General features: G+C 52.2%; 1 protein-coding gene across 1 annotated transcript; it reads right to left on the bottom strand.

Annotated features, from left to right (window-relative positions):
• Positions 1-4,713: 4,713 nt before the first annotated feature.
• Positions 4,714-6,574, bottom strand: SOWAHD (sosondowah ankyrin repeat domain family member D). The gene has a single exon (XM_010375026.2). It carries the CDS (start codon positions 6,256-6,258, stop codon positions 5,311-5,313), a length of 948 nt encoding a protein of 315 aa, XP_010373328.1. The 5' UTR covers positions 6,259-6,574; the 3' UTR covers positions 4,714-5,310.
• Between the last annotated feature and the right edge of the window lie 3,944 nt (positions 6,575-10,518).

The following is a 10,518-nucleotide window of genomic DNA, read 5'->3' as shown; positions in this document are numbered from 1 at the left end:
CTGCCTAAGCCTCCTGAGTCGCTGAGATTACAGACGCCCGTCACCATGCCCAAATAATATTTGCATTTTTAGTAGCGACGAAGTTTCACCATGTTGGCCAGGCTGGTCTTGAACCTCTGACCCCAGATGATCTGCCCACCTCAGCCTCCCAGAGTGCAGGGATTACAGACGTGAGCCACTGTGCCGGCCTGCCCTTAGTGATCTATAAAATGCCTTCAGGGCCTTTTCCCATCCTCTTGACTATTAGCACTTGGATCCCTTTTAGCCATGCTAAGCACTTCAGCAAGTAGTTATGTCAAAAGTAAAAATATATAGCTTGTGAAGAACATCAGCAGAGGAGCCAACATCTCCTTTGAGGAACAGTCACTCCTCTGGCACAGATGGAAAACAACTTGCAATAAATGCAAACTCATTTTAAAGCTGACATAATGCAGGTAAACCACAAGATCCCTCCTGGACTACCCTAGCAGATAATGTAGTTTTGCCACAAGAACCTGCTGAGCCCCTTAGGATTCTTTCAAACAGCTGTTATTTCCTATTCCCTGTGTGTCACCCAGTGTGCCAGATGTTGCACATACATTATCTTGAATGCTCAGAACAAACCTGCAAAAACGATTCTATTGGTCCCATTTCACAGATGAGGAAATTGCCACTCAGAGAGGCCAGCACGTAGCTCAAGGTCATGAATTGGGAGCTAGGATTTGAACCCAGGCAAGGCTGAGAGCTTTCCACCACACCAGTGGCTTTGAATTTTACTCCAGGGGCCACGGTGTAGGACTGTCTGTCTAGAAAAGAGGCAGGGGGTGGGGAGATTTACACATGAGGATTCTAGGTAAGCTTCATTAGAACAAAGACTTTGGAGGAGAAAAAAAAAGAGAAGTTTTAAAGGCACTGCCCTCACAGGGATCTTTGAACTTCTTGGGGTGAAGAATGACTATTTTTCTTAGAGACAGGGTCTTGCTCTGTTGCCCAGGCTGTAGTGCCATGACACGACCATGGTTCACTGCAGCCTCTACTTCCTGGGCTCAGGTGACCCTCCCACCTCAGACTCCCAAGTAGCTGGGACTACAGGCAAACAGCAACTATAGGCATACAGCCTTGCTAGTATGACTTTTCTGAAAGCATTGCTCTAGAAGTGTTTTGCTTTTGCGATGCATTTGCCCCCAGTTTTCTCCCCTGGCACATTCATCCTCCAGGTGACTGCCAGAGTGATCTTCCAAAATCTCATCATGCTACTCCTCTGCTTAGAAACCTTCCATGACTCCCAACTACCTTTTGGCTAAACTTCATGAACCTCTTTTAGCATGACCTTCGAGACTCTTGGTGATCTGGACCCCCTTCCACTTTTCCAGCCTTGCCATTAACCTCTCCCCAGCTTCCACCCTCCTGCCAAACCCGCTACCTTTATAGTGCCTGGTACTTGCCACACTCAACGGTCAACTCCCACTCACCCCTTGAGCCTCAGATCAGGCACCACCTTCCTCCACGAAAGCCTTTTCTATTCCTCTCGACCTGGATCCGGCCCTGCCTCCTGTGCTCCCTCAGCACCCCCTCCCCCTGATCCATCACAGCCCTGCTTTTGTCTCCTCTTCTTGCTTGGCTCCCCTGCTAGAATGAAGTCTTGCATCATCTGCTTAACTCCACTTTGCTCCCCTGGAAAGAGGTTTCTCGGGGAATTTGCTCTTTCTTTTGGGGTAAGCATACCAGTCTTGCCTCAAAAAGCATACCAGAAATGCCAACGGCTTGATGTGAGGCACGGAGAGTTTTCAGCATGGGAGTTTGTCCCCTGCAGCCAAACCTCAATTTTACATGGAGGAGGTAGGCTAGGCAGTATCACATGATGAGAAAAATCTGTGGGGAAGAGTAGCTGACTACAGGAAAACTATGGAAAGCCGTTTTCGAATCTTCCAGCTAACTTGGTTTTCATTTTGGAAAGAGGAGGGTGAACGGTTGTCTCAGGCCCCCAGATCTGCTAACAGTTAAGATGCTTAGGTTCACACTTTTCCTATAAAGAGGGGACTAATGTTATAAGTGGCCCGTGAATGCTCAGCACACGCCAATCTTCCTTCCAAGCCAGGAGCCTGCAGAATCAGCAGAAAGCCCTGCCCTGACAGCCTTCACCAAGCCCAACCCACCTTGGCAGCTGTCAAGGGGGAGATTGTGGAACAGAAACCACAGTCCTGCATCAGTTGGCCTCTTTGCATCTATAAAATGGGCACAGGGGTGGAGAGGGTTAGTGCCAGATGCCAATGCCAATTGCCAGAATCTAGGAACTGTTAGCCCTCCCTCCTTCAATTACTAAAGAAAAGAAGTTCATTTAGAAAAGACAAAGGAAGGCCAGGCACAGTGGCTCATGCCTGTAATCCCAGCACTTTGGGAGGCCAAAGTAGGGGGATGACTCGAACCCAGGAGTTCGAGAACAGCTTAAGCAACATAGCGAGACCCTGTCTGTACAGACAAAAAAAAAAAAAAAAAAAAGTAGCTGAGCATGGCAACATGTGCCTGTAGTCCCAACTACTTGGGAGGCTGAGGCAGGAGGTTCACCGGAGCCCAGGTGTTTGAGGCTGCAGTGAGCTATGATCGTGCCACTGTACTCCAGACTAGGTAAGAGTGAGAGATGCCATCTCAAAAATAAAAAATAAAGGAAAGTAGGAAAGTTTTGAGCATAGAGGCAACAGGCCCACCAGGCAGAGATGGAAACATGGATGGATGGGCTCAGGGTGGCGTTTCTGGGCTGTTAGTGGTGACTGTTTCCCCCTGGTGTTCATGGACTGGGATGAGAGGGCTGGGGAACGCGACAGTCCATTGCAAGGGCTACCCAAACCGTCAGGGATACAGTGCTATTTTAAAAATGCACTGTTCTCCAAGGCAGCATGGGTCTGTAGCCAGCAACTGCTTTCCTGGCCTTTCAGGCTGAGTCAACCCTCCTGTAGTCTATTTAATTCATGCCATTTCTGCATGGGAGCAATTTTGCAAGCTACAATTTATGCATTAAACTTAACTTTTTAAAAAGAATTTTACGTGTGAAATATATATATATATATTGAGATAGGGTCCCACTCTTGTCACCCAGGCTGGAGTGCAGTGGAATGCTTTACTCACTGCAGCCTCCACCTCCCAGGCTCAAGCAATCCTTCCACCTCAGCCTCCCTAGTAGCTGGGACTACAGGCCTGCACCACTACACCTGGCTAATTTTTATATATTTTTGTAGGGACGGGGTCTCCCTATATTGCCCAAGCTGGTCCAGAACTCCTGGGCCCAAGGGATAGTCCTGCCTCAACCTCCCAAAGTGCTGGGATTACAGGCGTGAGCCACCGTGCCCAGCCCTAAACTTAATTTTTTAAATGCTGCTGAGCAGGCACGATGGCTCATGTCTGTAATCCCAGCACTTTGGGAGGCCGAGGCAGGGGAACACTTGAGGTTAGGAGTTTGAGATCAGCCTGGCCAACATGGCGAAACCCTGTCATTACTACAAATACAAAAATTAGCCAGGCGTGGTGGTGCACGTTTGTAATCCCAGCTACTTGGGAGGCTGAGGTAGGAGAATCGCTTGAACCCAGGAGGCAGAGGTTGCAGTGAGCCTAGATCACACCATTGCACTCCAGCCTGGGCGACAGCGCGAGACTCTGTCTCAAAAAACAGTAATAGTGGCCAGGCGCAGTGGCTCACGCCTGTAATCCCAGCACTTTGGGAGGCCGAGGCTGGTGGATCACGAGGTCAGGAGATCGAGAATATCCTGGCAAACACGGTGAAACCCCGTCTCTATTAAAAATATAAAAAATTAGCCGGGCGTGGTGGCGGGCGCCTGTAGTCCCAGCTACTCGGGAGGCTGAGGCAGGAGAATGGCACGAACCTGGGAGGCGGAGCTTGCAGTGAGCCGAGATCGCGCCACTGCACTCCAGCCTGGGCGACAGAGTGAGACTCCGTCTCAAAAAAAAAAAAAAAAAAAAAATAGTAACAATAAATAAATGCTGCTGGCCAGGCGTGGTGGCTCATGCCTGTAATCCCAGCACTCTGGGAGGCTGAGGCAGGTGGATCACTAGGTCAGGAGTTCGAGACCAGCCCAGCCAACATAGTGAAACCCCATCCTACTAAAAATACAAAAAAAAAAAAAAAAAAAAAAAATCGCCAGGCGTGGTGGCGGATGCCTGTAGCTATTTGGGAGGCTGAGGCAGGAGAATTGCTTGAACCCAGGAGGCAAAGGTTGCAATGAGTCAAGATTGCACCACTGCACTCCATTTCAAAAATAAATAAAATAAATAAATAAATAAATGCTGCTGAAGAGCTGAAGAAAGCCCCATCTTGGGAAAAAAAAGTGCCCGTGGGTGTGTCTCATTAGAGGCCACAAATCAAGGTAAATTACATGACTCACCGTGGAAATATCAGAAACATAAATTTGGAAACTTTTGCCTTTTACCCCCCAACCCAAGGCCCCTATAGGACAACTCTTCTAGGATGAGGCTGGTGCCTGAGGCCAGACCATCAAGGAGCTCAGGACAGAGGTGAACTGTGTGTTTCTCCTCAGATCCAAGGTGGAAATAGCTGCTTCCGTGCACAGCTCTGGCCATTTGTTCTGAGAAGGAGGCTCAGAGCCTGCCCCGGAGCAGGAGATCATGGCCATGGGTGGGTGACCTCTACCCTGCAAACATATGCAGCTTCTTCCTTTGTGGTTAGTAAGGAAGGTGGGGGAAAACACTGAAAGGACAGCCTTGTCATATGAAAAGAACACATATTCCACTTTAATATACATAAGAAGTCACTTGTGATACATGAGAAAAAGTACCAGTTAAGGCCTGGTCGTCTCAGGAGGAGGTTGTCAGAGGCTGACTCTACCCGCACCCCAAGACCCCATTAATGGCCGAGGCAGGCCGGCAGAGTTAGGCGTTTTCTCTGCATTGGTGGTTTGCAATTTTAACTCATTCTTCTAGAGAATGTTTCCTAATAAACCCTGCGCGTCGGCCTGCCCAGAAATGGCCACTGGAAGCTTAACTTGCCCTCTCCCAAGCAGGACCACGAGACCACGATCCCTTCTCCCAACTCCTTAGTCGTGTAGCTTTGGAACTCGGAGCCAGGCCAGCTTGGTCCTTCACTCTCTCTTGGTGAGGTGGTGCCCGAGTCCCCAGGTCCTCCAGGTCGGTGGTTACAGGAGACCTGAGACAAGTACCTGAGTTGGACCCCGACATGTTCTGTTCCTTGCAGGCCCAAGCAGCGTCCAAGGCGCCTCTCCTTCGGTGGATCCCGGGACAACCCAGGACCTAGCCATTGCCACAGAGTCGCGGCCCCTCCTACCTCTCCAGTCTCTGTCCCTGTCAACGGTCCTGGAATGAGGGGAACAGATGGCGGAAAAGGCCATGCATTTGCGCCACCCGGCTGCCCGCGGCGTCCTTCGCCTTGGTCCGCGACGCCGCCGCTCTCCTGCTTGTCTCCACAGCCGTCGCGCCCACTGCGCTCGCGGCCCTCCACGCAGTGGTGCCGCTGCTGTTGTTGTTCAGGTTGGTGCACCCGCTGCCGCTTTCCATCTCCCATTCCTCGGCTCCCGACAGCTCCCGCAACCTCCAGGGCGCGTCGGGCCGCAGGTAGTGGCAGGCCCGGTGGCCGCTGTGGTCGCGGCGCGTAGCGTCGGCACCCAGGGCACCCACCAGCACCTTGATTACCATGTCGTGGCCCTGAAGGGCCGCCAGGTGGAGGGGCGTGAGGCCGCCGCTGCCTGGGGCGCTCACGTCGAGCCGCAGCCCCCGGCGTAGGGCGAAGTCGTGTACTAGAATGAGCTCCTCGTGGCGCCCGTGCTTGGCCAGCCAGTGCAGAACCGAGTAGCCGGTGATCGGGTCGCCCCGCAGCAGCAGCTCCGGCTCAGCCTCCAGCAGCTCCCGCAGCACCTCATAGCGGCCCTCGGCGGCCGCCAGAATCCACGCGTGCTCCCGCGGTTCCAGGCACAGCCTGCTGCTGCCCGGCCCGCTGGGCCCGCCCAGCTCCTCGGCGCGCTCCTCCGACAGCCACCCGGCAGGAGCCGCCCGCTGCAGCCCCAGCAGTTCCCGCAGCGCTCCCCGCCGGCGCCCTGAGCCCGCTCCAGAGTGCATCAGCGTGCCTGGGAAGGGGGGCTCCCGGGAGGCGGTGGCTGCGGCTTTGCCCCAGTACCTGCCCAGGCTACCAGTGTCCGCTCTCGAGGGGCGGGGCTGCGGGGCGCACCGCAGGCTCTGCGCGGCCGGCGCGAGAGAGGCCGTGGGTGCCCGGTTCGCGGCCCCTCCGGGCTGGGCCATGGTCTTGCAAGCTGCCGCCGCGGCCGTCCCAGTGTCCAGCGTTCGCTGCCCTTCTCGGGCCCCAACGAGAGAGGAACTGGCGCTGGCGTTGGGGAAGGAAGCGGCTTGAGCAATTGGGTTCGGAGGGAGGGAGCAAAGGAGAGGAGGAGGAGGAGGAGGGAGGGAGCTAGGGGAGGGCCCCCGCTCAGGCCTTGGGGGCCGTGGAGGGGTTTGAGCTCCAGCCAAGCCCCCAGGGCAAGCTCAACTCCAGCGCCCTGGGTACCGCCGCCGCTGCAGCTCCCCCGGGTCGCGGGCAGTCCCACCCCAAATGGCCAGGTGAGCTCGGCAGCCCCGCCTCCAGCACCGAGGGGCGGGCGCGAGGACGGGCTGGGAGCTCGCCTGCGGCCCTGGAAGCCCCGGTTCTCAGCATCCCAGCCGCTGCTAGGGTGTAGAGGCTCGAGGGCGCCCCTTCCGCAGCGGGCCGAGCTCGGCTTCCAGCCATGGCCTCCCAAAGTGCGGTCCTGGAGCTCCGAGGCTCTGGCTCCCCGCCCCCTTCCTTCGCCTTCCCTCTTATCTCTTCAGGAGTCTCCCTGCACTTTGTCCCGGAGTTGCCTTTGTCCCGCGCCTAGCATTCACGCAGGCACCTGGACTGCCCCTTGTGACTGGCTCGTCTGCCTGCCTTGCGCTTTTTGTGGCCTTGACCCTCCCCGCAGCGCCCGGGGCTGCCCAGGATTCCAGCAGAGAAGCCCAAGACCAGGGTCCAGGCTGACGCTCTTCCAGGGAACTGGGGTGGGATATTCCCCTTCTGCACCGCCCTCTGTCCTGCTCTCCACCCTCTTCCCTCCCGTCAATTTTCCCAGGTTGGCTTGGAGAAGCAGGTACAGGTGAATCTGAGCTGGCGCCACGGGAGCGCCCTGTTCTCTTTAGAGATGCATCCCTGCTCTCTCCCCAGGACCCCGCTTTCTGCAAATTCCAAGCTTAGGAGCTTTTTTAAAAAAGGGTATTTTTTCTTTTTTATTGCTAATACCAGCGTACTCTTTGCTCTTCCCTTCCCTTAGTAAATGGTAGTTCTTGCCTCCACATTCTCACCATGTTAAAGAGCTCAGTCAGTGAGCAACGGGGAGCCATAAAAGATTGTTGAGCCAGGGAGAGACACAGCCATGTTGGAGGTTGTGTTAAAAAGGTGATTTGGGAGGTGCAGAGGCAGGAAGTCGAAAGACTGTTCCAGCAGTCTAGGCCAAGGGGGATGGAGGCTCAGGCCAAATCAGCCCACTCCCCTGGGGCTACCTGTGGCAGCAGTGACAGAAGGTGTCAGAAGCTTTTCTTTCTTGGCCCTCAAGTGTTTGGAACAAGTCCTAAATATCTAGAGCTTTTCTTCAGAACAGCTTATACATTTGTAATTTGGTTTTGAACATTTACTATGTGCCAGGCACTGTGCTCGTTGCGTTATATATGTTAACTCTTTTAATCCTCCCAATGACCTCGAGTGCTAGGAGTCATTACTGTCCCCAGTTTGCAGAGAGGTTAGGCTACTTGCTCAAGGTCACCCAGCAGGAAGTGGCAGAGCAGGTCTGTGCGACACCATAGCCTTTGTTCTGGTACACAGGAACTGGCATTCAAGCCCGGCTTATCAACTGCAAATCACATACAAGCCCCAAATTCCAGCCAAAAGGATAGAGTGGTAACGTGAGCGTATCTATAACTTACACTCCTCTGCCTGGAAGAGCTTCTAGGTAGTGAAGTTCTTTTCTTTCAAGGTTGCGCTTAGTTTCCACCTCCAGCAAGCCTCCTCTGATTATCCCAGCCCGAAGTGATCCCTCTCTTTCCCTAGCCCTGTGTTTCTGCTACTTCTCTGGCACCCAGACTGCCATGTGTTACATCTCTCTCCCATTGCTCTCACATGCCAATTAAACTATAAACTCTTGGACAGCTATGTCATACTGTCCTTGTGCACCTAGTAGTTACCCAATAAATATTTGTTACCTTGTTCTGGTTTGGCAGCCTGGGAAAACGTGATTGTGTGTGTGTATGTTGGGGGTGGGGGACGTGTATCCACAGCCAGCACCTCAGTGCCTGCTCCCACATCCCTGCCCCAGACTCCAATCTGCAGGACATCAAAAGCAACTCATAGATTTGGTCAATTCATTTTTTTAAAAAGGGATTCAGTAGCTTATTCACTGAGTTGACTGGCCAAAGCCACCTCCTGGCCTTCACTGACTTCTCAGAGACCAGGCCTAGGCCCAGAATGGGCCCCAAGCTTTCAGGCTTTCATTTTCAAAATGAATCCTGACTGACAAGCAGCTACTTCCGTTGCTCTGGAGATTCCTCTCCGCAACCCCAAATCTGTAAACACCAAACCGCACACATGCACACACACTTCCAGAATATGCAAACAGCTGCAGCAATATTTTTTTTTTTTTGGTCAAAATGCCAGCATGGAGAATGCAGGATGGAAGAATGGTTGGACTATTAATTTTCCTCACCACTAAGCAGGCAACTCTCTTCCCTATCAGCATGAATAATATCTCTGTTTCCAGTTCAAAGATTGCAAAGGCAGCCGCCTGACCAGTGCCACAGACCCATGATACATGTGCCCTTGCTTAACTCTGCTGCTAGAGACCAAAGCCATGGTGCCTCCTTTGCAACTTGTTTCATCTTTAATTAGCAAGTGCTTTCTACCCTAGGTCACCAGTTGCACACACCACTCCCCAGAACCGCAACACCCATCTCTATTTTAGTAGAGAGGATCTCTGGAATTTGGTAGCAGGGAGTCGGGTAGAGGGAGTGGAAGACAGAAGGGATAGTACCCGCCCACCTAAAATTAACATGCCAGTTATGTGAAACATCTGCTACCCCTCCAAGGGAGTGGGGCAAAACCCCTCAAGCCCTGGGAAATGACTTTCCAAAAAGCTGGAGGTAGAGTAGATATTTGCATTGCAAATTGTAGTAATACTGATGTCTTTTCCAAATAGCAGCCTCTCTAATATATTTGCGGGTTTATTTACTAGATCTTGGACTATTAGAACTAGAAGGGATCGGCTGGTCGTGGTGGCTCACGCCTGTAATCCCAGCACTCTGGGAGGCCGAGGTGGGCTGAACATGAAGTCAGGAGATCGAGACCATCCTGGCTAACACGGTGAAACCCCGTCTCTACTAAAATTACAAAAAAAAAAAAAAAAAAAAAAATTAGCCAGGCGTGGTGGCGCCTGTAGTCCCAGCTACTCAGGAGGCTGAGGCAGGAGAATGGCGTGAACCCAGGAGGCGGAGCTTGCAGTGAGCCAAGATTGCGCCACTGCACTCCAGCCTGGGTGACAGAACGAGACTCCGTCTCAAAAAAAAAAAAAAGAACTAGAAGAGATCTTAATGTTTCATTGGCCTTTATTTTCCATATGAGGTTTAACTAACTCAGGGAGCATGGCAGAAGGCAGAGGAACAGAGAAGCTGATGTGTTAGGCGTACGTTGAAAATCTATCTTGAAGAGAGCAGCTCAGAAATCTTAGTGGATGTCAGCGGGAAATCATAGTTGATCTGCAAAAATTTAATTTACATGCAACTTCTCAGAAACATGCCCCTTGGGTGAAGCCAAAGGCTCATGTATCCTTGAGCTCTCAGTGGAGTTTGCCATGGGGGCTTATGGATTCAGAAAAATCCATAAGTGCAAAACAGTTGAGAGGCAGATGTGTGGAATATGGGAAGTAAAATTCCTCAGGCGTCCATAACCCTTGGTCATGGAGGGAATGGGGAACATTCTTTTTTTTTTTTTATCCTTTCTTTTTTTTTTTTTCTTTTTTTTGAGATGGAGTCTCCATCTGTTGCCTAGGCTGGAGTGCAGTGTGGTGTGATCTCGGCTCACTGCAACCTTCGCCTCTCCAGTTCAAGCGATTTTCGCCTCTCCAGTTCAAGCGATTCTCATGCCTCAGCCTCCTGAGTAGCTGGGATTACAGACGTGCACCACCACGCTGAGTTAAATTTTGTATTTTCAGTAGAGATGGGGTTTTACCATGTTGGCCAGGCTGGTCTCGAACTTCCGGCCCCAAGTGATCCACCCACCTTGGCCTCCCACCACACCCAGTGGCGTGAGCCACCACACCCGGCTGGAACATTCTTGAGGTTCCAGATATAGAATGTAAATTTCCTTTCCTCCAAAGACCTGTGCTGATATCATCATGGTTCTCAATGAGAAAGCCATGAGAGAGAGAGAGCTCCTTTCTCTCTATTTGCATGGAATGTGTGTGCAAGAGTGGATGTTTGAGTGGTATGTATGTGTACCCGACATCACTG

Source organism: Rhinopithecus roxellana, chromosome 7, assembly GCF_007565055.1.
Source record: "Rhinopithecus roxellana isolate Shanxi Qingling chromosome 7, ASM756505v1, whole genome shotgun sequence".
In the NCBI taxonomy this organism is placed as follows: Eukaryota; Metazoa; Chordata; class Mammalia; order Primates; family Cercopithecidae; genus Rhinopithecus; species Rhinopithecus roxellana.
The sequence above is the reverse complement of the archived record's forward strand: the minus strand, read 5'-3'. Positions and strand labels throughout refer to the sequence as shown.

Excerpts from the sequence above, each read along its gene's own strand:
- SOWAHD (XM_010375026.2), bottom strand. The coding sequence starts at position 6,258 with ATGGCCCAGCCCGGAGGGGCCGCGAACCGGGCACCCACGGCCTCTCTC.